This window comes from Brassica napus, chromosome A9, assembly GCF_020379485.1.
Source record: "Brassica napus cultivar Da-Ae chromosome A9, Da-Ae, whole genome shotgun sequence".
Classification (NCBI taxonomy): Eukaryota; Viridiplantae; Streptophyta; class Magnoliopsida; order Brassicales; family Brassicaceae; genus Brassica; species Brassica napus.
The window spans coordinates 30611649-30638501 of NC_063442.1; the positions used below are offsets into that span (position 1 = coordinate 30611649).

Genomic DNA, 26853 nt, shown 5'->3' on the forward strand with positions numbered 1-26853 from the left:
ATTTGGTTTTTAGTTTATATACAAATTTAAATGAGAAATCATATTACAACAAGAATTGATTATAAATTTTGAATACTTTAAAAAGTTTATAACCGAATTAAACCGGCACAAAACTTAGACCATCCGCAACAGCAGTCCAAGACGAATCCTTAGCCCAAGTCCTTAGCCCAAATGGAATATAATATTAATATTTGGGCTAAGATTATGACGGATCAGTCCGTAAATAAGAGATAGAAGGATCAAGTCCTTGTGCACGTGGCGTCTAATGGTTGGCTCGGTGAACTATTGTGTTTGGTTTTGTTAAAAAAAAAAATTTTGCGATCGAAGGCGAGAAAAAAAAAATCAGAGCTTGAGACGAAAAGGCAAATCATTCGCCAAATTCTCCTTGACTGTCCCCGTCGTCTCCGCTCATCTCTGCCGCGACTCCGTCACCGGCAAATCACTGCGTTACGCTTACGTCAACTTCGAATCCGCCATCACCGGTACAAAAAAACAAACTCAATCTCTGTGTTGATTCGATCATCTCTAGTTTAGGTTTTCTTGCGATTGATGATGAATCGCTTTTCTTATAAGTTCTTTTTGATCGTGTTTCTTGCGGTTAGCGTCGAATGCGATGGCGTGCTTGAACCACACCAATCTGAAGGGGAAGACGATGCATATAATGTGGTCTCAGAAAGATGTTGCGTACCGTCGTCGTAGTGGATTGGGAAATCTCTTCGTTAAGAATCTTGACAGCTCCATCACTAGCAGCTGCTTAGAGCGGATGTTTAGTCCCTTCGGAGTCATACTTTCTTGCAAAGTAGCTGAGGAGAATGGCCAAAGTAAAGGCTTCGGTTTTGTTCAGTTTGCTACGGAGCAATCTGCTGTTGCTGCTCGTCTTGCCTCCCACGGCTCTATGGTTGATGGCAAGAAACTGTAAGTTGAACTGTGTTCACTTCTGAAGGTTGATGATGAATGTTTTAATTGGTGTGTTTCTTTATCAGGTTTGTGGCTAAGTTCATTAACAGGGATGAAAGAGCTGCTATGTCTGGGAATCAAGAGTTCACAAACGTTTATGTGAAGAATCTGCTCGAGAGTGTTACAGAGGATTTTCTCCATACGATGTTTTCCTAATGTAGGACGGTCTCTAGTGTTGTGGTTATGAGGGATGGTATGGGAAGATCGAGAGGTTTCGGATTTGTCAACTTCTGCCATCCAGAGAATGCAAAGAAAGCTGTGGAATCTCTCAATGGAAAACCACATGGTAACTTAACTTCTTTGCCTGCACTTAGCTGGTACTTAGTAGATTGTTATTAGACAAGAGTTTCTGATTTTGGAACATTCTTTTGGTAATTAGGATCGAAGAAGTTGTTTGTTGGAAGGGCTTTGAGAAAAGCTGAAAGGATGGAGATGCTGAAACAGAAGCACAAAGACAATTGTGTTGTCAAGTTTAATGTTGGTTGGTTTAACCTGTACGTGAAGAACTTGAGTGAAGCAATCAACGAAACAAGGCTGCTAGAGATATTTGGAAGCTATGGGAAGATAGTCTCAGCAAAAGTGATGCATGATAAAAATGGCAAAAGTAAAGGATTCAATTTCAAATTTTAAAAAAAAATTAATAATTTTTTTTCTTAAGGACTCCATCTTCGAAAACACCATTGGACGACCTGTTTTGATTTGAATCCTTAACTATTCAAACAAAAACTAAAAAAAAAAATATTACTAAAATATTCCTAAGGATTTATTGGTGAACCTCACCATTGCATATGCTCTTAGACCAACAACAAACGCAAAACATGATTGGAGATATATTGTCTCCAAAGGAGCCCAAACAAGTTGTTAGCATTATTGAACATATTGTCTCCATATGAGCCCAAACATGTTGTAAGCATTTTAGGGACCAATATATTTCAGTTGGGGGCATGTCAATTATTTTCCAGTTTCGTTTTGGCTTTCGACGAATAGTGTTATTTCCGTAAATAAAAGTATAAAATTATGAAATTTCTATTGAGTAATCACGTAACCTGTATCCAAGAAAACGTCGTCAAGCTTCAAAAATTGTTTATTGTCAACTCGTTGTATATTCTGTTAACTTTCTTTTAAATCATATTCTTTCCCTTTATGAAACTATTCATTTGAAGACCAATGAGCTCCCAGTTTTTTATTACTGTTAAAATTCAACATGCCTAACAATAACATTGTTTGGTTGTTGTTATGTCAATGGTTAAAACCTCAAGCCTGACTTTTCATATAAATTCAGCAACAAGTCTAAATGATTTATTTTACAAAATATAATTCCCTATAAAGTAACTATTACCTAAGACCATCATTCACGCCGGGTCCTTAGTGGGTTACTAAAGGAAATAACCCATTTAATTAATTCAAAACAAAATAAATTAAGGGTTACCGATCCTTAACTAAGTGTTTTTGGGAGCGTTTTTAAGTGGGTTTTTAAACCACGTGTCAGCGTGGGTGATATCTTGCATATTTGCATTGTTTTATCCATTCATCCATGAGCATTTTCATCATATAGATTAGGATTCAGACATGTTTAGGTTGCATTTTGCATACATGAGTCTCTATTAGGTACTGGAGTACCACATAAGGTTATTTGGAGCTCAAAAGAGGTGAAAAGAGTGATCTTTGGACGAGCACAGCCGGAGCGACCTCTCGGAGCGACGGCATGAGGTCGTTGTGCACCACATCCCGGAGCGACTCATCCAGAGCGACTGCACAAGGTCGCTCGCGTTTTCACGTCTGGAGACACACATTTACACCTCGGAGCGACCTTCCAGAGCGACGTGCTGAAGTCGCTCCCGAAGCTCAGAGCGACCATACCAGAGCGACAGGGAGAAGTCGCTCGCGTTTTCATCACCCGGAGACGCGAGAACGAGCCCGGAGCGACCTCTCGCAGCGACACAGCGAGGTCGCTCCCGAAGCCTGGAGCGACTTGTCGGAGCGACGGGCTGAGGTCGCTCCGTGTTTTGTTTCTGCTCGAACTTGTGATTTCTCAAGGGCATTTTGGTCATTTCATTATGCACGTTTTTATTTTCTAAACCTATGTTTTATTACTCTGTAAGCCACCAGGAGGCAGATCATCTTTGTTCTTAGAAAAACCACCAAAAACCTTTGGAAAGGGATCTTTTTGAATGAATTGATCAGTTTATTATTGAGAATTCTGTGTTCTTATCTATTTCCTGTGTTTCTCTACATGATTAATCTGAAATCCAATATGGGTTTAAGAGGAATCATGGAGATTAGTGAGTAATCACCTTTTGAATTCATGGGTTAGGGAGATTAAGGGTGATTAGGTTAGAGCTAGGATGTTTTAGTGTAGATCATTCATATTTCTTTGCTAGTAGAGTAATCATAATGCATCTTCTGAGTTGGCCACTCAGTTGTTGATCCTTAGGCATTTCTCACCCGAAAGGTGTTCGATGAAATGCCCGAGACAACTCTCCTAGGCTTTTAGTATACTTTGCCAAAGACATTTGTTGTTAAAGGTACTAAGATAGCTAATAGACTTGTTAGTAATGATTGCTTTCATATTATTCAACCAAAGACATTTGATGTTTGAGATATGTTAGCAAATGAGCATTCATCTAGACATAGAGCTTGCTTAGAATTGTGTCTAGGCTTAAGGTTGATAGTTTGATTGATCATTTGCCATCCTTAGTTCGATACTTGATCACCCAAGGTCTAATCCCTATGCCCATGAGTTCTCTTTTCCCTTAGTCAAGAAAGTATCATTCTGTTATTGCTTTCTAGTTTAGTAGTAGTTTAAAACCCATCTAAATCATTGGTTGCACTTAGATTAAGTGAGTACTTGCATTCTCAGTGCTTTGATATCCCTCAGAACTGGTTCGACAATCTTTTATACTACAACATTTGTCTTAGGAGCCTTGAAAACTCCTAACATCAAATTGGCGCCGTTGCCAAATTCTGAGTAGATTTGAACATTGAGATTTAGTCACTTGCTTGAGACTAAGTCATTTTTATTTTCTTTTGTTACTGATTCTCTTTCTTCACCTCCCTTTAATCTACAGGTGTATGAACTTGAGGAGCAGGGGTCCATCAAACCTAGTTCCAATAGCTGCAGACATCAGAGCTTTAGAGAGAGAGTGTGCTAGAAATAGAAGAGAAGAAGAGCAACAGGCTCACTTGCAGAGATTGAGTACTGATATGGGAGACATACCTCAAAACCAACAGCGAGCAGCTCGACCCATTGGCACTTACGACCGCCCCAACATTCATGGTCATAGATTGGGAATCCGAGCACCCGCTGTGGCAGCCAACAACTTTGAGATCAAATCAGGACTCCTCAACGTGATCGAGAACAACAAGTATCATGGCTTGGCTCTAGAGGATCCATTTGATCACTTGGACAGGTTCGACAGCTACTGTGGGTTGTCAAAAACCAATGGTGTGTCCGAAGATGCCTTAAAGCTCAAGCTATTCCCTTTCTCTTTGGGGGATAAGGCACGTCAGTGGGAGAAGTCTCTACCCAGTGACTCCATCACTACTTGGGATGACTGCAAGAAAGCATTCTTGGAGAAGTTCTTCTCTACTTCAAGAACTGCTAAGCTGAGAAACGAGATTTCCAGCTTTCAACAGAAGAACTTGGAAGGCTTCAGTGAAGCCTGGGAGAGATTCAAGGGCTACCAAGCTCAATGCCCACACCATGGCTTTTCTAAGGAGAGCTTGCTGAGCACATTCTACCGTGGTGCTCTTCCTAAGTACAGAGCCAGACTGGATACAGCTAGCAATGGGTTCTTCTTGGGGAGAACTGAGGAGGATGCAGAAGAACTGGTTGACAACATGGTAAAGAGTGATGCAGTCTACAGTGGAGACCACGACAGAAGCAGTAGAACTGAGGATAAGCAAACGAGGAAGGAGTTGAAAGCTCTACAGGATAAGATAGACATCCTCCTTGCTGATAAAGCTACCCAAGAGCAGCTGCACTTTGTCGGCAACCCAAGCCAAGAGACACCAGCTATTGTCCATGAAGTTGAGGGTTTGGAAGGTCAGGAAGAGCTGTGTTTCATCAACAACAATGGTAGCTGGTACAAGAAAGAACCCAACTTTCAGTACAACAACTACCAACAGAAGTCCTATTCCAACAACCAGCAGAGTGGCTATCCGCCAAGAAACAACCAGCAAGGCAGCTATCAGCCTCAGCAAAACCCCTCGTCTGGTTCCTCTGCTCCTCAAGAGAGCAGCACTGATACCTTACTGAAGCAAATCTTGGAGTCTCAGACTAGAAGTGAGAAGCAAGTTGGTTATGAGTTGAAGAACCTTCATTCCAAGATTGATGGGAGCTACAATGAGCTCAACAACAAATTCTCACACCTTGCTTCTACAGTCAGGAATTTAGAGAATCAATTTGCTTCCATGAACACTCACCAGAATCGCCAGCAAGGATCTCTACCTGGAAAGTCTGACCAAAATCCCAAGGAGGCCAAAGCTATCACCCTTAGGAGTGGTAAGCAGTTACCTCCTAGAACCCTCACCAAGGATGCTGAGAAATTAGGTGAGGGGGTTGCCATCAACATAGATGATGAAGTGGTGATTGTTGATGAGAAGATCAATGACGAGATCTTGGAGAAGATAGTGGAAGCCAAAGGTAAAGGAAAGGTTGGAGAGGAGAAGAAGACAGTAAAGGATGGTGAAGTTGTTACTCCAGCAAGTGAAAGTTCTTTTGTTCCTCCTCCCTATGAACCCAAACTTCCATTCCCTGGTAGATTCAAGAAGCAGCTGCTAGAGAAATACAAAGCTCTGTTTGAGAAGCAAATGAGTGAAGCTCAGGTTGCAATGCCCATCATCGATGCTTTCATGTTGATTCCTCAATACAACAATTTCCTGAAAGATGTTGTAGCTGCAAAGAAGAAGGAGATGGAAAGCATGATGAATCTTACCCATGAGTGCAATGCCATCATCCAGAGGCTTGATGTTCCAGAGAAATTAGAGGATCCAGGAAGCTTCACACTACCTTGTGCTCTTGGACCTATGGTATTTGAGAAAAGTCTCTGCGATTTGGGAGCTAGTGTCAGCTTGATGCCTTTGTCTGTTGCAAAGAAGCTTGGATTCACTCAGTACAAGAAGTGTAGACTCTCTCTGGTGTTAGCTGATCGTTCAGTGAAGTACCCTGTGGGCATCTTAGAGGACCTTCCTGTGAAGATTGGAAGGTATGAGATACCTACAGATTTTGTGGTGCTTGAGATGGGTGAGGAGGCTCAAGATCCATTGATTCTAGGAAGGCCATTCTTAGCTACAGCAGGAGCTATTGTTAATGTGAAGGAAGGCACGATTGATCTCCATTTGGGTAAAGAGAACATCCTCCACTTTGACATCAAGAGGAAAATGAGGAAACCAACTGTGTTCGGGCAAGCCTTCTACATTGAAGAGATGGACACCCCTGCTGATGAGCACCTTGAAGAGTTACCACCTGAGGACGACGAGGAGGGAGCATCTCCCTCTACTCATTCCCTATAGAAGGTAACCCACCACACTCCCTTGTATATACCATTTCATTTTTGCATATTAGTCTTCTTTTCGGTATCTCTCTCTCTACTTGACGACACAGAGACTGTGTCACTCAAGTTTGGGGGAGGTACCAAGTATTTGATCATGTTTGCTTTGATGTTGTTTCATTGAGTCATGCATGGCATACCTATTTGCATAGATAAAAAAAAAAAAAATCAATCATTTAGTTTGCATCATTTGCATTTTTAGGAGAGTCTAGAGCATATAGGTTGCATTCACTTGCATTGGGAGCAATGATTTGAATGCCTTGTAAAGAACACTACGTTGCACTTGACTAGCTTTTGCACCTCTCAAAAAGACTTGTATGTTTCGAGCCTTGAAAACTCTTCCTGAAACTTGTTGATTGCTGAAACTCAGTCTTTGAAGCCAACTACAACCTTATTAGAAATGAATGAACTTAATGCTTCTTGCTTAGGGTCCCTTGTGTACTGAGTCATGGCTATACACACTGGAGTTGTCACATCTTTTATGCCAATCTTTTTGACAAACTCTAGTGGTAGACCACTCCCAAAACCTTTCCTTCCTTTTAAGCTTTCATTGTTTGATGAGTGAGGCCTTCTTCGGAAAGTCTTACATGCGCATAATGTTGAGAGTATCGGGAACGACAATGCTTGATCTTCATTTTTGCTAGATTGGACACTCTTTTGTCTAGCTATAGGTGGGAGGGTGAGTGTTGTGATCATGATTTGGGAGAAATGAAAAATAAAAAGGATAGACTCTTTGTGCTTAAGTGAATTGATTTTCTGGGATAAGTAGAGAACCTCTAGCTCTAGTTTTGAAAAGTCTTGGCCCCCAACTTAAAAAAAAAAAAAATATATAAAAAAAAAAAAAAGAAATCGAAAAAAAAAAAAAAAAAGAAAGAAAAGGGGGCTAGCAAAGTTGTTAGGAGCTAAGAAATGTTTTGAGGTTGTAGAAAAATCCCTTGTAGATTTCAAAAAGAAAGAGTTAAAGTTCTTAAGATCTTTTGGTGAGAGATGTGAGTTGGGTTTGACATTTGGGAATGATTGTGTAATGATATGTTTGGGAAAAGGGTAGAACAATGGAGATTGAGCATTGTATGCATGAGTTGGTCCCTTTCTTAGATATATTATGTGCAATGTCAAGGCTACTTGTTTTGAGAGTAAACCACCTTAAAGATCATATGTTTTGAACCTCTTGAATCACTTGAATAAAAGCCTTCCCTTACCCAACCAAATGACTTGGACCAACTGACCATTTGCAAGAATTCACCTGATGTTTTGTGCTTAATGAATGTGAGAGTTGGTTGATTTGAATGTGTGGATGCTTGATGATGAGTGTAAGAACAAAAAGAGTTAAGATAGGCCTAGAGAAGCTAGAGTGTAATAAGAGAGTGTGCTAGTTGTGTTTCTTTTGGCTATGTGCTCCCACCTTCAACCTCTCTTCCTATGAGTTCTAGAAAGTTCACTTGTGGACAAGTAAAAGAACAAGTTTGGGGGAGTTGATATCTTGCATATTTGCATTGTTTTATCCATTCATCCATGAGCATTTTCATCATATAGATTAGGATTCAGACATGTTTAGGTTGCATTTTGCATACATGAGTCTCTATTAGGTACTGGAGTACCACATAAGGTTATTTGGAGCTCAAAAGAGGTGAAAAGAGTGATCTTTGGACGAGCACAGCCGGAGCGACCTCTCGGAGCGACGGCATGAGGTCGTTGTGCACCACATCCCGGAGCGACTCATCCAGAGCGACTGCACAAGGTCGCTCGCGTTTTCACGTCTGGAGACACACATTTACACCTCGGAGCGACCTTCCAGAGCGACGTGCTGAAGTCGCTCCCGAAGCTCAGAGCGACCATACCAGAGCGACAGGGAGAAGTCGCTCGCGTTTTCATCACCCGGAGACGCGAGAACGAGCCCGGAGCGACCTCTCGCAGCGACACAGCGAGGTCGCTCCCGAAGCCTGGAGCGACTTGTCGGAGCGACGGGCTGAGGTCGCTCCGTGTTTTGTTTCTGCTCGAACTTGTGATTTCTCAAGGGCATTTTGGTCATTTCATTATGCACGTTTTTATTTTCTAAACCTATGTTTTATTACTCTGTAAGCCACCAGGAGGCAGATCATCTTTGTTCTTAGAAAAACCACCAAAAACCTTTGGAAAGGGATCTTTTTGAATGAATTGATCAGTTTATTATTGAGAATTCTGTGTTCTTATCTATTTCCTGTGTTTCTCTACATGATTAATCTGAAATCCAATATGGGTTTAAGAGGAATCATGGAGATTAGTGAGTAATCACCTTTTGAATTCATGGGTTAGGGAGATTAAGGGTGATTAGGTTAGAGCTAGGATGTTTTAGTGTAGATCATTCATATTTCTTTGCTAGTAGAGTAATCATAATGCATCTTCTGAGTTGGCCACTCAGTTGTTGATCCTTAGGCATTTCTCACCCGAAAGGTGTTCGATGAAATGCCCGAGACAACTCTCCTAGGCTTTTAGTATACTTTGCCAAAGACATTTGTTGTTAAAGGTACTAAGATAGCTAATAGACTTGTTAGTAATGATTGCTTTCATATTATTCAACCAAAGACATTTGATGTTTGAGATATGTTAGCAAATGAGCATTCATCTAGACATAGAGCTTGCTTAGAATTGTGTCTAGGCTTAAGGTTGATAGTTTGATTGATCATTTGCCATCCTTAGTTCGATACTTGATCACCCAAGGTCTAATCCCTATGCCCATGAGTTCTCTTTTCCCTTAGTCAAGAAAGTTTCATTCTGTTATTGCTTTCTAGTTTAGTAGTAGTTTAAAACCCATCTAAATCATTGATTGCACTTAGATTAAGTGAGTACTTGCATTCTCAGTGCTTTGATATCCCTCAGAACTGGTTCGACAATCTTTTATACTACAACATTTGTCTTAGGAGCCTTGAAAACTCCTAACATCAGTGGGAACCATTCTAATTTTTTTTTTCTCTCATTTGGTATCGTTTCTCGTAATCTCCTGAGAACCGTGATCGAAACAGCAACAGACGATGACGACGACTTTCCTCATGGCGTCTCCTCCGGTATTTGTCGTGTTCTCCGTCAGAAGACCGATCGAAACCGCCACGGACGACGACTGTGGTGAACGCAGCGGTGAACACAGCAGTGGTGAAGACCCGTATCATTAAGGTAAGCCCCATCCATCGTGGATTCAATATTCGAAACATCTCTGCTTCTGATCAATTAAGCTCCACTGGATATTTTTGTTTTTGGTTTCTTAGGGTAAAGGCTTCATCTTTTGTTTGGTTACAGGAAACAGTGATGTCTTGTAATTTGGACATGGTGAAGTCATATTCTCTCTTTAATCACAACACTTTTGGTTCTACATATATATATATGGTGTAAATTTGGACGTGGTGAAGACAACAACTAAGCTCGGATGTATCAACAACTGAAAAATGATTTGGTTGAACATATATGGCGTAAATTTGGACGTGATGGAAACAACTACTGAACTCGAATGTTTTTTCAAATTATTCTTGATTATTGTACTAGTCTTTATTTTATGTTTTTTAAAAAAAAATCTATGTTTTAAATATTATCTTTTAATATGTTTTAGTTAATAAATAAATTGTATCTTAAATTTTTTTTTAAGAGCCCCTAATTAAAAAACTTATATTGGATCATTCAAAAAAGAAGTTTCTTAACTAGAATTCTTAACTTTACTTAAGTATATTTAAAGTATTAAATAATCATTAAGAAATTCACTTAGGAATCATGGGATAATGATGCTCTAAGTGTGTTGAAAGATCGGACCGATCCTATTACTGGTCAAGCTTCGTTTTATATATTGAAGAATTCAACTATATAGTAAACGCAAATACCTTTTAGCACATGCTAATCATGGGTCATATTATTAAATACAATCAAACACTCGATAATTTTATAATATATTAAGAAAAACAAAATGTATATGTTTCAAAGGTGTTTTGTATATTTTGTAGTAAATGGTTCCGTGACCTTTTACTAATTTGAATTTGGAAATTGAACGGTGAAAACGAAACTAGACGACATGAACAACTATTAAAGTAGGTTGTCATTGGTGGTGTCTAGCTTTGCAAACCGCATAAACGAATGGTTTCATGTGAAACGAGATATAAAACTTCCCAAATAATGTTATAAAATGGTTACGTTTTTGAGAATACGTGGTGGGCATCCTTCTCGAAACTACCTGGCTGTCTTTATTTTAATCACACTAAAATATTATTACAAAACTAAGATTTCACTTTTCATGTGATATTTCTCAACTCGGAATTTGGACCAAGAAAAATATAACCGAAACTTACCCCACTAATAAACGTAATTAGCGGTTATTTTGTATTCGTATTTGGAGTTTTGCAACACAAAGAACGTTCAATAATTAGGAATAATCTTAACTTAAACTTGACAAAATATCAAAGCTTTTCAAAAGCTTTATAAAAAGGAGGTAAGTTTATCACATTCACACACAAATAAACACAAACTCTAAATATTTTAAAATAATACAGTACTTTTTTTTCCCAGTTCCCAGTGTGTGAACTCGATACAAACGACGTAGTTTTCTACAGTAACTAGCCTTACCATCTTCACACGGTTACCGACCTCTCGCAAAAAAGCACAGAATTATTAATATTTTGCTGTTCAAAGCAGAGTTTTGTTTCCTTCTCCAGTTTAGTTTTGCCTTAAAGTTGGAACCCAACCCAATAAATCTTTTTAAAAAAAAAGTCTCGCCCTTTGCTGAATCCTTTTAGCAACATTTTCATTCTTCTTAGTAAATGTCAATTCTGCATTAATGTCTTACCCAAATTTGCAAGCCCCTCTCTCTCCTTCCTGATTCTCCCAAATCTGTTTCCTTTAGATTTTGATTTTTTTTTTGTTGTTGAGCAATGAAGAAGACTAAACTCGACAACTCCGCCTCACTGAACCGAATCGGGCTTGTTCAGTTCCTGTTAGCTCTCCTGCTCTTTTACCTCCTCTGCATGAGCTTCGAGATCCCTTTCATCTTCCGAACCGGGTCCGGTTCCGACGACGGGTCTTTTTCGTCGTTGCCGAGACATATGGTTGCTGGTAAAGAAGCAAACCGGGCTATCATCGCAGAACAAGAAGTAGACCGTCTTAGACCGGGTCGTAAACCGGAGAGGAGAATGCGAGAGTTCAAAACCGTCTCTGAAATCTTCGCCAACGAGAGTTTATTCGACGGCGGCGGATCCACCGACGAGTTCTCGCTCTTCCACGTCACCGCGAAGCACGCGATTGCGACGGGGAAGAAAATGTGGGACGCGGTTAATTCCGGTTTAATCAGCAAACCGGATGAAAAACCGGTTAAGAACCGGAACCGGACGGAGAAATGTCCGGATTCGGTTTCGATTACCGGGTCAGAGTTTTTAAACCGGAGCCGGATCTTGGTTCTGCCGTGCGGGTTAAAGCTGGGATCTCACGTTACGGTCGTGGCCACGCCGCAGTGGGCCCACGCGGAGAAAGATGGGAAGGGTGCGGTGACGCAGTTCATGATGGAGCTGCAGGGACTGAAGGCGGTGGAGGGTGAAGACCCGCCTCGGATCCTCCATTTCAACCCGAGGATTAAAGGGGACTGGAGTGGGAGACCAGTGATTGAGCAGAACACTTGTTATAGGATGCAGTGGGGCTCTGCTTTGCGCTGTGATGGTCGTGCGTCTAGTGATGACCAAGATTCTGGTATTTGACTCTTGTTTGACTTTTAAAACAATTGTTTAGTTTTGACTTTTTAAAGGTTCGATTTTTATTTGGTTTTTTTTTTGTTGAAGTTGACGGAGAGGTGAAGTGTGAGAGGTGGAAGAGGGATGATGATGATGAATTAAAGAACACATGGTGGTTGAAAAGGCTAATGGGTGGGAGGAGGAAGATAACACATGATTGGCCATACCCTTTTGAAGAAGGGAAGCTCTTTGTTCTTACCCTTCGAGCTGGGATGGAAGGTTACCACATCAGCGTTAATGGACGACATATCACATCCTTCCCTTACAGAACCGTAAGTTCTCTTCTTTTTTTGTCTGTAAAAAGGTTTAACGTTGACTGATGTAAATGGATGTTACAGGGATTTGTTCTAGAGGATGCTACTGGATTAGCAGTGAAGGGGAACATTGATGTGCATTCGGTATATGCTTCCTCTTTACCCTCTACAAACCCGAGTTTCGCGCCGCAGAAGCATCTCGAGATGCAAAGCAGATGGAAAGCTCCTTCGTTACCTCAGAAGCCTGTGGAGCTCTTCATCGGTATTCTCTCTGCTGGTAACCATTTTGCAGAGAGAATGGCTGTGAGGAAGTCATGGATGCAGCAAAAGCTAGTCAAATCGTCAAAAGTTGTTGCACGGTTCTTTGTTGCATTGGTAAGCACAGTTCTTGAAAGTGAATACCATTTTTAGCATATAGTGTCATTGGTTTAACTGCATTTGTTTATGTTGTTAGCACGCAAGAAAGGAAGTCAATGTGGATCTAAAGAAAGAAGCCGAGTACTTTGGTGATATTGTGATAGTACCGTACATGGATCATTATGACCTCGTTGTGCTCAAGACGGTTGCCATCTGCGAATATGGGGTTAGCACAGTGGCGGCAAAGTATATTATGAAATGTGACGATGATACGTTTGTACGAGTTGATGCTGTGATACAAGAAGCAGAGAAGGTTAAGGGAAGAGATAGCCTTTATATTGGAAACATTAACTTCTACCATAAGCCTCTGCGCACTGGTAAATGGGCTGTCACATACGAGGTAAAGATTTACATTTTGTAGTACCTGAAACTCAGTAGAGCTGTAACAAGTAACATGAAAGAGGGGATGACAATCTTTGTTGCATCAGGAATGGCCAGAAGAGTCTTATCCTCCATATGCAAATGGTCCGGGTTACATCTTGTCATATGACATAGCTAAGTTCATCGTCGATGATTTTGAACAGCAGAGATTAAGAGTAAGTTGTTCAAGAACATGAAAATATGTTTTCTTTATAATGAATATAGCAGCTGATTATATGGGCGTTGTTACTTTTTTTTGTGTTATTGTAGTTATTCAAGATGGAAGATGTGAGCATGGGAATGTGGGTGGAGAAGTTCAACGAGACTAGACCAGTGGCAGTTGTTCACAGCCTCAAGTTCTGCCAGTTCGGATGCATTGAAGACTACTTCACAGCTCATTATCAGTCGCCTCGCCAGATGATTTGCATGTGGGATAAGCTGCAGAGACTCGGGAAGCCACATTGCTGCAACCTGAGATGACTTAACATTGTGTTTTCTTTTGGCCTGATTCTGGATTTTTTGCGTTAGAAAGGAAAATGAAGAAGCAGATGGGGGGATTTCGTGGAGCTAACTGTTTTAGATCTCTGTTGTATAGAACAAACTATAATTTATCTTATATATAATATTATGTAATGAAGGGCTCTTGAAATGACTGAGAGGTCAAATTGTTTTTGCTGTTTTTACAAAATATATGCAAGTCTGATATCCCTCAACTTGAACAGTTGAAATCCTTTCAGTTACTCTGTTTCACCTACATGATTGCTAGCATGTTATTGTCAAGATGCTTAACAAGAGCATTTGGTGACTAAAATCGTAGCAAAGGGATTATATATCTCCTCATAGAATGCTAGTTAGGTAAGAAGATTGGCTAACGTTCTGGGAAGCTTGTGAATTTAAACCTTTTAGTGCTGTGATGATTATAAATAGGAATATGAACAATATGCTGAATTCTAATTACTGTATGAAAGGAAGCACAAAGCAAAGACGCAGCATGTTACTTTTTAAGACAGTTACCAAACTGAGTAACTGTTTTTTTTTCAGACCGTGTCATAAAAAAACGTGTAGCATCAAATGATTAAAGTCGATGCTCCCCACATGTTGTCTTAATCACCTCATTAATTAATGGTCCTATGTAAATCGGAGGATACATTTGTGTTCAGGTAGCGTTAAAGTCTTTGTAAGTGTCGGTTTTTTTCAGCTTCCTTCAAGGCATGCTTGATGGGTATATTCGCTTGTGGCTGACTAACCATTTTATTTGCAATCTATAGATTGATATGGATTTTACTATATTATATGCATATGAATAAGAAGTTAGGTCAAAGTTACAAAAAAAAAAATAAGGAGTTAGGTAGCCACTAGCCCCAATAAATATTTGTTGCAGCCGTCGTCAATATCTCATAGTCCTCATTCCTAAGACTAATCATACGTGAGTAAAATATAAGATAATACTCAGTTCTGTCACAAAAGGATCAATGTTTTTAAGAGAATATTTGTTTCTAGAGATATAATTTTTAAATTTAAAACATTTTTATTTAGTAATAATGGTAAATTGTATATTTAAAAAAAATTGTATTATTAAAATTTTACTGGTTAAAGGTTATAGAAAATAATTAATCTAAAAACAATATATTTTTAATATTTTAAAATGTATTTTTAATTTGTGTGAAACTTCTATAACATAAAACACTTCGAAATGTAGAAAGATCTACTAAAAACATCTAAGCCATCACACTATTATTTAGTTGGTAAGGAATAGAAAAATCAAATATGTACGAGAACACCACGTTTGACTCACCTGCCATGCGACATACCAACGAGAAACACGTCTCCTTATTCCATTTCTTTATTCTTTTCCTCTCTCTCACAAGCCTCATCAAATAACTCTATTATTTATACACACACACACACTCAAGCAAGTGAAATATCACCTTTAGATCGATAAAAAACCATAAGAAAAAAAAAAAGATGGCTCAGAACGATACGGTGAAGCTCATAGGTTCTTGGTCGAGCCCTTATGCCCTCAGGGCTCGAGTGGCTCTACACTTGAAATCTGTCAAGTACGAGTACTTGGACGAACCTGATGTTCTCAACTCAAAGAGCGAACTCCTTCTCAAGTCCAACCCCGTCTACAAGAAAGTCCCTGTTCTCATCCACGGCGATGTTTCCATCTGCGAGTCACTCAACATCGTTCAGTACGTCGATGAAGCTTGGTCCTCCGGTCCTTCCATCCTTCCTTCTCACCCTTACGAACGTGCCAACGCTCGCTTCTGGGCTCTCTTCGTCGACGACAAGGTACACAAAGACTTTAGAACGAACTCAATGGATCTCTGTTTTTCTTTTATTACAAATGCTCTGTCTTTGACTAAAGGTTGAGACTTTATGTTTTGAAGTTGACAAGTTTGAAACTTTTTTTCGTCAGATCTTTGAATCGTTGGATGCGGTGGGCGGAGCAAAAGACGACGAAGGGAGGATGGCGGCGGCGGGGAAGCTGATGGAGTGTTTGGCGACGCTTGAAGAGGCGTTTCAGAAGAGCAGCAAAGGGCTAGGGTTCTTCGGAGGAGAGAACATTGGCTTCCTCGACATTGCTTGTGGGACCATTTTGGGACCTGTCTCTGTGATCGAGGCGTTTTCTGGCGTCAAGTTTCTCCGGGAAGAAACAACGCCTGGGTTGATCCAATGGGCCGAGAAGTTTAGGGCCCATGAAGCTGTCAAGCCTTACATGCCTACCGTGGAAGAGTTCATTGCATTCGCAAAGAAGAAGTTTGGTGTTGAGTGATATGCTTCGATAAGCGATGTATGAAAATGTTTTAAATGCATGAAATAATGAATGAATGGTGTTTTTTTTGTCTTTGAGATTTTCTTTCTTTTAAGTTCTCAAGTAGTGTTTTGATACACACGTGTGTTCCTTTACACTTTTATATTGATTGATATTTTTCTTATATATATTTTTTTCCACTGACCAAAACTTTATTAACTTCAAAGATATATACTCCTTATCTTCCTAAGATGTTTTATGTAGTGCACACTTATTAAAAAAATTACTTTTTATCTAAAAGTATTATTAAAATTATAAACTAAAAGTTACTTAACCAATTATAAAATAGAACTATTAAATTTAATTGATTACACAGTTTTTAATAAATAAAATTACCAAAAAAATAAAAATATCTTATATTTTAGAACAGAAAAAGTATTATACAAAAAGACATGAAAAGTCCACACATAATTATATAAAGCCCAACGATGAGCAAACCTAAAGAGAAAGAAAAGCCAGCAAAAAAATGTTAAAGCCATAAAAGACATGTGACGACACATGGATTATCATCCTTCCTCCGCCGACATAGAAGAACGCCGGAGAAACCGAGATTATCATCAAGATCAAATTTTATCAATCACTAACAACTATCAATCGAAATAGCTCAGATGGAGAAGATCAAAGAGCTACTCACATCAGAAAAATCACACAAGAAGATCTACCCATAAGAAGAGAAACTTTCTCTCTAAAAGAAGAGAGAGATCGTTTTTTTATCATAATAAAATTATATTTTCGGAAACTATTCTTAATGTTAATCAATTATCTAATCAAAATCAATTAAAATTTCGTTTTTATTTTTTAGTTTATTTATACATTTTATTCATTAAAGCTATAAACAATATTAACCACTATAACATTTAAAAATTCCATTACAAAAATTTACTTCGATCAAATAATAGTATAGATTATTGTTTTTGGTAAAAATATTATGATATTAATTTGGTGACATTTAGACATAAATAAAATAATATTTTAAGGATGATTTTCAAAATATATTTCAATTTTAATTATATAGATGTATTTGCCGAAACTTTTTTCTGTGCATTCATCTAATAAGAATAATTTGATTTGTCTCTGTGCGTCAGTCAATACTGTCAATTCAGTGTTGTTTTGTTTTATTTTATATAACATATATTATAGCAGTGTAAATCTGATTCATGATACTACACGATAATCTTGGTGGTTAGTAACTTACAGTGCCGTGCGAAGGGTTTTAGGGATCTAAGGCAAGTTTTTAAAAAAAAATTACATACAACTATAAAATTTTTTTTTTTCTAATACGATAGATCACCTTCGCGAAATACATAAGTTTAACACTTACAAAAATAAGTTTATTACGTAAATATGCTATGTTATGTCCTATAAAAATATATATAGATTTAGAAATTGAGTTATTCGATTCTTATGGAAAGTTTTTTTTAGAAAGAAATTTAACCAACTAAACTAGAAATTATTTTAAATTTTGGGGCCCTAAAAATGTAATATTATTCGGGGGCCTAATGCGAATGCCTTTTTCAATACACTGTAGGCACGCCTCTGGTAACTTAGTACTAATCTCAGTGAACATATATATTACCTCTTTGGAGACGATGTAATGTAATAACGTGTTCAGAATAAAACTTGTAATAAATCAAAGGTGTATCAAGAGTCCTGGTTTTAAATAAAGTGAACCATGATCGGTAAACTTAACCGGTTTAATATCTGGTTCGGTTTTAAAACCCCCACATGTAGAGAGAAAGAGTAACGGATAATACGTTTATCCAAAAGAGGCGAGCGAAAAACCAAAGTGCAACACGTCACATGATCCGCAAGAGACGAACTCGTGTTACTTGATTGATTGATGGCAACAAGTAAAATGCAAATCTCGCTGTCTCCTTCATGTTTTGATTAAACCTCTGTCTTTTTTTTTTCTAATTTCTCTTTAAAATGGACAAGACACTGAGATGTGTCCGGTGGGGTTACGAGGTTAATGCCTCTTCCGATGAATGCATCAACGCAATTGACTCATACTTTCATCAGGTTCCTCTTCAGTTATTACCCTTTCATTACAAACTTAACAAAGACAGAAGATTTTATGTTTCTGATGTGCTTTCTCTGGCTCTTGGTGCTCAAAGTTTCGATCTTTGTAACTTCATCTCAGTGATTCTTGTTTTTTGATCGTGTATTTTTTTTGGTCAGGTTCTTAGTTATGGGAGGAACTGGAAAGTGATTCTAGAAGCACCACTCCACGACAAAGATTGTGTCTTGGGCAACGTTTTAGCTGCTCATTACCTTTCCTCATCGGATCATTCCAAAGCTAATACCTATGTTGAAGCTGCAAGATCCAATCTTGTGAGTCTCTTTATATATATATATATTCACTGCTTTCTTGTTCTGATCCTTTCCTAGTATAAATTCGTTTTATCTTCAGGAACAATCTACATCTTATGAGAAAGCTGTTTTCGAGGCTGTTAGTTATCTCAGCTCCGAGGACAGGGATGATGACTTGGCTCTTGAAATGCACACCCAGGTTGGTTTCTTACTTACCTGAAACATTATTACACACTCTTGTTTTATCTCTGAGCCGTTGTGGTTTCTGTAGCTACTTACAAGATTCCCTAAGGATCTGGCTTCTCTGAAGAGAGCTCAGGTTTTATGCTTCTACATGGGACAGCCTGCTCCCTTTTTGAGTCTTGTGCAGCAAGTAAGCACTTAAGTTCACAGTGAATTGAACAGATTCACGGTCTAAAGGCTATTAAAGTTGATTGTATCTGCTTAATATTTGTAGGTTCTACCAGTGAATCAAGAAGAGAGTTACATACACGGTATGCTTGCGTTCCCATTGTTAGAACTTGGTCGAATGGAGGAAGCTGCTGCAGCTTCCAGAAAAGGCTATGAGATTAACAAAGAAGACGCCTGGGCACATCACTGTGTGAGTACCTCAGACAATGTTGTTCTCTGTTATCACTCAGTAGCTCTTTTATCTATCATACTTTTTTGTTGTTGCAGTTGTGTCATGTTCTTCAACATGAATGTCAGTTTAAAGAAGCAGTGGAGTTCATGGAAGAACTCTCAGAATCTTGGCACTCTTGCTCATCCTTCTTGTAAACCATTTTCCTGAAGACTCATCAGTCATCACATACTGTAAACATTTTTTTTTTCCGCAAAACATGTATAAAAATTGTCAGGTATACACACAATTGGTGGCATATTGCTCTCTGTTACTTGGAAGGAGGGTCACCAATGAGCAAAATAGAGGAGATTTATGATAATCACATCTGGAAAGAATTGGAGAAAGGCGACGCTGTTCCTCCTGAAGTAATCCTTATTTGGATTAGGAACTTTTATGCTTTTACTTCCCTCTAATCCAAATACTCAAAATGTCTGCATCTATGTAGGTTTATCTCAATGCTATCGGTTTGTCATTGCGTTTGGATGTAAGAGATGCTCTCAAAGGTTCGTTTGATGACCGTCTAAAACTCCTTGCAGCTCGCTTGACTGATCAGGTTAACCATGCACTAGTGGGATTGATATGTGTGTTCTTTTGTTCAATGTGTTTTATTGATATGCTGGAATGATCAGGAAAACTGGTATATGTCATGGCACCTTGACATACTGATTGTTTGGGCACTAGCCAAGGTTGGAGAGACTTCAAAAGCTCGTGAATTACTAGAGGGTCTGAAGCTCCGGTTAGCGTGAAATTTATGTTAGTCTACAGTTTCTAATTGATGTACCAGATTTGTTGTGAACCTGTGTTGTTCATGCAGACTATCAAAGATGAACAAGAAGAAACAAGAGGTGATGAAGAAAGGGATTCAGGTTTGTTCCTTCCGTTTTTGAACTTCTTCTCTGTTCTAACAACTCCTCAATATCAGTCTTGTTTTCTTTTCATATTAGCTCGGAGAAGCTGTGTATGAATACGCAAAGGGTGACTACAAAAAGGCTCTAGAACTGCTTGGTTCAGATTTTAACGCCTTTGATTACAAGGTAAAAGAAATCTACATCTAGTAACTCAAAAACTCTCTGGATCAAACACAATTGATTCTGTTTGATGGTTGATAATAGATCATTGGAGCATCATATGAACAGATTGATGTTTTCAACGAAATGTGGTGCCAGCTGTTGCTAAAGACAGGCCAATCCTCAACTGGTACGGCTTGTTGTAGAATCTTAAAATCAGTAATTACTTGTTTAGTATATAACTATGAACGCTTCTGGCTCTGATGTTATGCAAGCCAAAGGAGTGATAAAAGAGAGGATCAAGGTCAGAGATGGTGTTCCTTTCACGTGGCGTTTACTGGTAAACATAATAATTCATTCTCAAGCAGGACCTCGCAGAGTTTTATCATGTGTCAATGGATGTTGATGATGAGAAAAAAACGATGTCGTGTTTGTGGTTGCAGGAGAAGAGTTGTGACATGGAAGGCAATGCAGAGGCTGAGAGTGCAGGAGAGAGAGCTAAGAAGCTGGGATCTTCTTATTTTTAACTCTGCTGTTGCCAGTACCGGTCTAACATAATATAATGCCCTAAGCCAGTTCAAAAAAATTTATGCATTTATATCTCTATAATATTATTTGAGAAGTCAGTTTCTTACGTGTAGTTCTCATGTTAATTTTAAAGTAGTTAATTACAAAAGTATTCTTAATGAATTGAAAATATTATGCAGAATGTCATTATTATAAATTTTTATTTTATTTTCCTTTTTGTTTCATAATTTTTTGCTTTTAATTTGCTTTTTTTTATCCTAATGTTTTCTTAAACTACTAAAATATGGAATATATATATATATATATATATATAATTTTGATATTTTATTTAATAAATAATAATAATTACATTCTTTAAAGAAGATAATTTTTAAAATATTTTACAAAAAAATATAATAGAAAATACTTATTAACGAAATATCGATCTTTTTGCATCTTTTCATTCATATCACTACTTAAACTTATGTAGTTAAGTTTTTCGAAAATAACAGTCTCAACTGACTATCACTAAGATTAGTGAACACAAAAGAAGGATAAACTCGTAACGACTCCTAATAATGTCAATACGTGATACTGCTCTCATCACAATTTTCTAGTTTTTTATAAAAAAATAGAAATTAATAAATTAGTCAAGTACCTCTCGTCAATACTAAGACTATGATCTAAGAATTGAAGAAAGAGACAACACGAAAAACTATTTAGTAGCTAACTTTTAATTAAGGTTTTAGTTGTAATCTAAAATAGAAATTAACAAATATATTTGTTAATACAAGTTTATAAATATTGCTAAAGGATCCGACAAATGTTATTCTGATTAATTATTCCCACAAGTACTATTTTAGCTAAGAAAACCTTACAAACCTTAATTATTTGTAAAAAGTAAAAAAAAAAAAGTTGACAATAAAAACATATACAACTAAAATATGCCCTTCTAAACTTTTTTGCCCTAAGCCACGGCTTCACCCGCTTATGCCATAGACTGGCCCTGGCTGTTGCTTCTTGATAATTAACTTAATAAGATGTTTACACGTTTCTAATATGAAGAGTAAAATCCTTTGGAATATGTGTGGTGTACATACTGTTTTACTTTATAGACTTTTACTCATGGCTTTAAGTTTCTGGAGAATTGCTAAAACCAACCCACATATTCATGTCAAACTTAAAAATATACACCATTTTCAGTCAATGCAAAACCAACCTAAAGGGATGGTAAAAACATTATGTAACTCTTATAACCAAACAAAAAACGGAAATGTATTTTACAATTATATCCTTAGTAAATCTACATGTATTAGAAAGAAGTTTACATATATATGTAAAACTCCTAAAAAGTCTACGGTGTAGACTTATTCTGTAGTCTACATCGTAATTTGATCTAATAATTTAATTTTCAAAATGTATAAAAATAATTATTTTGATATTGTTAATTAATCATCAAAATAATAATCAATATGAAGTAAATAAATTAAAATTTTATATAATTGAACAATTTTAAAGAATATACTCTAATTTGGTAACCATGTGTTAGACAATATGGTTTAGAAACAAAAGGTCATACCATGTTATGTATTCTAGTGGTAGATTTCTTAGGGTTAGATTTAAATTTAGATTTAGATTTTTTTTAATGAATTAAATTTGTATATTAATGTTTAGTAGTTTATATTTTGTATAATTTGATATTTGATACAGTAACTAAGACTTTTTATTATAAAGCAAAACATTTAGGGTTTGAGATTTTAGGGTTTCGTATACCTACAATAAAATCTATTTAGCTGGAGACGTCTTTTTCAGTCTACATTTTTCAATTTTTTTTACAAAAAAATTATTAGATTTAAACTAAGTTGAGTTCCTTAAGAATAAAAAAGTAAAAGCATATACTATAACTATTAAAAAAATAAAACAAATAAATTTAGTAAATCATATATTAAACTAATAAAGAATAAACAACAATAATGAAATTATTGAATTAGACTTCCAAACAGGTCTAATATGTTACAGTAAAATCTACTCCAAAATTTTAATTTTAGTAGATTTCAGAAGAAGTCTACAGTGTCGTAAATTTTAACCTAGTTACATTTTTGTCTTCTTATATAAATAAAATTTATACAGTCTCTCTCTAAAGTGGCTGCACAAGTTTCTTAAACTCTCTCATATCTCTCTAAAACTATCTTCCTTCTCACTAAAACTCTCTCCATTCTCTCTAAAACTCTCTCATTTCTCTTCTTTCTCTCTAAAATTTTCTCAAGTCTTTCTCACAATATTATCTTGTCATTTTAGGTATTATAATTTATGGTTTTCATTTTCTCCTTTAGAAAATGTAAGTTTTAGATCTATAGATTTCAAATGTGTATTTTTATGTTATTTATTTCTCACAATATTATCTTTTTGTAGGTATTATCACTCATGAATTTCATTTTCTCCTCTAAAAATGTAAGTCTTAGATTAATAGATTTTAAATATTTATTTATATGTTTATATTTAAATTAATTTATAAGTCAAGCTCTTTGCATTAATTTGCTACTATTTTACCTTATAAATTTCATTTTGTAAAGTATTTTCAGATTTAAAATTATTTTCACATTTCAAAAAGTATAGATTTTTTCTGATCTGAAAATTATCATACAGTGTATACTTCTAAAGAAGTCTGCTTATAAACTAAAGCTAGTAGACTTCATACGAAGTTTACTAAACCACAAAGTTTTTTCCTATGTTTTTTTAATAATTTTATCTTATTTTGCAGGGATTTTCTTCCATGATTGTTATTTTTCCTTCCCAAAAATGTAAGGTTTACATCTATAGATTTCAAATATGTGTTCTAGTATTTATATTTAAATAAAGTTACATATTCAAATTCTTTGTCTTTACTTTTTTACTATTTTGTCTATTAAATTATATTTTTAAAAGTTTTTATATTTAAATTAATTTCAAAAGAAGTCTACTTAAAAGTTAGCGCTGGTATGAAGTCTACTAGCCTTGACTTTTAAGCATATTTTATTAGAAGTTTACTCAAGTATGATTTTAATTTTATCTTATTTTTCATAATGTTATCTTATTTTGCAGGTATTCTCTTCCAAAGTTTTCAAATCATCTTTCCAAAAATGTAAGTTTTACATATATTCATTATAAGATATTATTGTGTTTATATTGAACTAAATTTATTCATACTTTATGTTTTTGCTTTGTTACAAGGTTGACAAAAAAACTATTTTGAAATTTTTTCCAGAACAAAGTATTTTCAAATTTTCTAAATGTACACTTTTAGATATGAAATTTTTTGTTAGTGTAGACTTCAAATAAAGTCTACTAAACAATAACTTTACGTAAACTTAATAAAAAGTCTACTAAAATATAATTTAATTTTTTATCTTATGTTTTTCTCATAACTTTATCTTATTTTGCAGGTACTCTTTTCCAAAACTTTATTTGAGACATCTGAAAAATCAAACATACTCAGAAACATTTTTTAATATATTGCCTTGTAATAATTTCTCATAATAAAATATTATTTTTTAAATAATTTTTTAATGTATAACCTATAAACATTGTATTCGTTTTTAGTTGTGTTTCACTTGTATGATATTATTAATTTTTTTTTAGATATCAACTTTTTCACAAGATCTAATCAACCAAACAAGTAAAACCACCATAAGCTAAAATAATTACTAACACACATGTGAGAGGAAGAAAATCTATACAAACTTTCCAAGAAGTTTCAAGAGTAAAACTAATCACAAATTTTTGTAATAAGATTCAAGTGTATAATTATAACACATTAACTTTTGAAATTCATCCAAGACCATTAAAATTTTACTAGCATACACTATAAAATAATTAAATCGTGAAAAATATGATGAATAATACATAAATGCACTTTTAATAGAATTTACGACGTAGACTTCAACTGCAGTCTACAGTTGTAGATTTTCAAAGACGTCTACACTTATTATCGAACATATAGTCAATCCAAAAATTTCTAGTGTACTTGGCACTGGCTTGATACACAAAGGCGTACAAAGTGTGTCTTAGATAACTCAATCAGGTTCCGCACTTGTCGATCATTTGTGACAAGCATAAAAAGAGTATTCGCATATTCGGAGTCATTTGTTGTAAAATGACGTTTGGTAAGGACCATCTTCCATTTTCTTGTCCAGATCATAATCTTCTTGTGCCATTGCAAGAAGTTTACCATGTGTACTTGGCGCTGGCTTGATACACAAAGGCGTACAAAGTGTGTCTTAGAGAACTCAATCAGGTTCCGCACTTGTCGATCATTCATGACAAGCATAAGAAGAGTATTCACATATTCGGAGTCATTTGTTGTAAAATGACGTTTGGTTAGCACCATCTTCTCATTTTGTTGTCCAGATCATAATCTTCTTGTGCCATTGCAAGAAGTTTACCATGTGTACAACCATCATGCACAAGGAACATTCTTCCTCCTTTCTGATTATTGACCACAAACTTCCACAAAGAATCTTTCACCACCCATTCTCCGTATACAACATGTAAGAGAGCTATCTCCGGAAAAAAATACAGTTTACATAATTAGCGGAGAAATATTTCATGTTTCATAAAACTATAAAGGTAGACTTACAAATACGTCTGCAATTATTAGCTAACAACATAGTTAAATCAAAAGTATTAAATTTTCATAATTATAACAGATTTTGTTTTAAAATCACACGAACCCATTAGAATTAACTAATACACACTGTCAAACAAAAAAAAATCTTGAAAAAACTAATGAATAATACACAAATTCACTTTTAATATATTTTTCTACGTAGACTCCATATTCAATCTACGAAGATGTATACGTTTTTTTCAGTTTACTAATGTAGATTATCAAATAGGTCCACTCTTTGGGTTAGTTTTTGCAATTGAAATTTTTACGGGTTACTTTCTATATTTGAAAAATATTATGATTTTATACATGTAGACTTCCATTTCAGTCTACACTTCAAAATTGTTAGTTTTTTTAACTGACCAAAATTCATCCATGATTTGACTTTCGGAAGTAGACTTCATATGAAGTCTACATTTTTGATTTTTTTGAAAGAGGTTAGTTTTGCAATTGACCAAGTTTGACTTTCTACGAGTAAAATGGAAACAAACATCTACATATTTGTAGACTTCGTTTGATGTCTACTCTCAAATTCGATGGGTTAGTTTTGCATTTGACCAAAATAAAATAGTAGACTTCACATGTAGTCTACCTTTTTTTCTAAGATAAGAAGACTGAATATGAAGTTTACAACTTAATAAAAATTTAATTAATTTTTAAACTTTTTAGTCAAACACGAAAGTAACATATTCAACGAAGTCAAAGTTTTGGTCAAATGCAAAACTGATCTTTAGCAAACTTCTCAGGCAGTCTACACTTCGTAGACTTCCGGTGAAGTCTACAATAAAAAGTCAAAAGTTCGGTCAAATGCAAAACTAACTTCTTTTACGTAGACATCTTAGTAAGTCTACCTAAATTTTTGTTTTTGTTGTCCAAGATAAAGACGAAGACTATTGGGAAGTATGCGGTACAAAAAAAAAATTGTTTGGTCAAATGCAAAATTGACATGTGCGTTGACAAGTAGACCGCATCTTACGTCTGCATATAGGCGTAGACATATAAAACAATCCACTATCTCGACACAGATCTGAAAATGATGAAAACCATGTAAATAGTTATATTTTTCTGGTGTAAAGCTTGTTTCCAACTTTCTCAACCGTCCAAACTCCAAATATGAACAAAAAGAACCGCCTTTAACGATTCACTAATGAAGAATCTTGAAAATATGAAGTTTGTGTTTATGAAAATGAAAGTTATAAGAGTTTTTAGATGGAAATGTAGAGGAAATGAGAGAAAATGAAGATTTGTTGGTTTAGAATGAGAAAAAGTGGTTGAAATTGAATTATAGAGCTTTATGAGCTCAAAAATGGTGGTTCATGATGGTTGAAAGAATTGATGATAATAGCATTATTGTTAATAAGAAAAAACGGTGTGGGTGTATTTGTTTTTTTGTGAACTTCGAATTTAATAAAAAAATTAAATAACAATGGTAATTTTGTAAATAATTCAAAAACATAGGGATAATATAGAAAATTTATTGATGAACAGTAATGACAAAAAATGTTAGTTTTAGGTTTGACTTGAAAGATGGGTTAGTATTGAAAAACTCCCTTAAGTTTTGTGTAAATCCATATGTGATCTGTATATATATTCTAGCTTAAAAGATATCTAGAAATTTTTTCTTAGATAGCCATTTTTAATTTATTTTCACAAAAATGGATCCACAAAGAGGAAA

General features: G+C 35.9%; 3 protein-coding genes, 1 non-coding gene and 1 pseudogene across 7 annotated transcripts; 4 read left to right on the top strand and 1 right to left on the bottom strand.

Moving 5' to 3' along the window:
* The first annotated feature begins 204 nt into the window (after positions 1–204).
* Positions 205–1663, top strand: LOC106435825 (annotated as a pseudogene).
* A 2897-nt stretch (positions 1664–4560) lies between these two features.
* Positions 4561–4667, bottom strand: LOC125578688. Its single transcript, XR_007316771.1, has one exon. It is a non-coding gene; the product is annotated as a small nucleolar RNA R71 (small nucleolar RNA).
* A 6222-nt stretch (positions 4668–10889) lies between these two features.
* Positions 10890–13985, top strand: LOC106367541 (hydroxyproline O-galactosyltransferase GALT4). Its single transcript, XM_013807333.3, has 6 exons — positions 10890–12200; positions 12290–12513; positions 12580–12870; positions 12950–13252; positions 13341–13448; positions 13543–13985. The coding sequence occupies exons 1-6, from the start codon at positions 11393–11395 to the stop codon at positions 13750–13752; spliced, it is 1944 nt and encodes a 647-aa protein (XP_013662787.1). The 5' UTR covers positions 10890–11392; the 3' UTR covers positions 13753–13985.
* Positions 13986–15074: 1089 nt separating this feature from the next.
* LOC106367543 (glutathione S-transferase U13) lies at positions 15075–16213 on the top strand. Its single transcript, XM_013807334.3, has 2 exons — positions 15075–15564; positions 15692–16213. The coding sequence occupies exons 1-2, from the start codon at positions 15238–15240 to the stop codon at positions 16046–16048; spliced, it is 684 nt and encodes a 227-aa protein (XP_013662788.1). The 5' UTR covers positions 15075–15237; the 3' UTR covers positions 16049–16213.
* A 1594-nt stretch (positions 16214–17807) lies between these two features.
* LOC106367544 (tetratricopeptide repeat protein 38) lies at positions 17808–20766 on the top strand. 4 transcript variants are annotated; one of them, XM_022691006.2, is made up of 15 exons: positions 17827–17937; positions 18023–18106; positions 18266–18418; positions 18476–18596; positions 18669–18770; positions 18855–18998; positions 19076–19170; positions 19255–19384; positions 19465–19572; positions 19649–19755; positions 19834–19885; positions 19964–20053; positions 20132–20216; positions 20302–20366; positions 20470–20766. In XM_022691006.2, exons 3-15 carry the CDS (start codon positions 18393–18395, stop codon positions 20551–20553), a joined length of 1209 nt encoding a protein of 402 aa, XP_022546727.1. In that variant the 5' UTR covers positions 17827–17937; positions 18023–18106; positions 18266–18392; the 3' UTR covers positions 20554–20766. The 4 variants fall into 4 exon arrangements, with proteins under 4 accessions (XP_022546726.2, XP_048596878.1, XP_013662789.2 ...); XM_022691005.2 differs by having other exon boundaries at positions 17808–18106; positions 18498–18596; positions 20156–20216; XM_048740921.1 differs by having other exon boundaries at positions 17813–18106.
* Positions 20767–26853: the final 6087 nt, after the last annotated feature.

Coding starts and splice junctions, on each gene's coding strand:
- LOC106367544 (XM_013807335.3), top strand. CDS start 18,014: ATGGACAAGACACTGAGATGTGTCCGGTGGGGTTACGAGGTTAATGCC. Junction 18,999..19,075: donor ACGCCTGGGCACATCACTGT/GTGAGTACCTCA, acceptor TTGTTGTTGCAG/TTGTGTCATGTTCTTCAACA. Junction 19,573..19,648: donor CAGCTCGCTTGACTGATCAG/GTTAACCATGCA, acceptor TGGAATGATCAG/GAAAACTGGTATATGTCATG.
- LOC106367543 (XM_013807334.3), top strand. CDS start 15,238: ATGGCTCAGAACGATACGGTGAAGCTCATAGGTTCTTGGTCGAGCCCT. Junction 15,565..15,691: donor CTCTCTTCGTCGACGACAAG/GTACACAAAGAC, acceptor TTTTTTCGTCAG/ATCTTTGAATCGTTGGATGC.
- LOC106367541 (XM_013807333.3), top strand. CDS start 11,393: ATGAAGAAGACTAAACTCGACAACTCCGCCTCACTGAACCGAATCGGG. Junction 13,253..13,340: donor AATGGGCTGTCACATACGAG/GTAAAGATTTAC, acceptor TTGTTGCATCAG/GAATGGCCAGAAGAGTCTTA. Junction 13,449..13,542: donor TTGAACAGCAGAGATTAAGA/GTAAGTTGTTCA, acceptor GTGTTATTGTAG/TTATTCAAGATGGAAGATGT.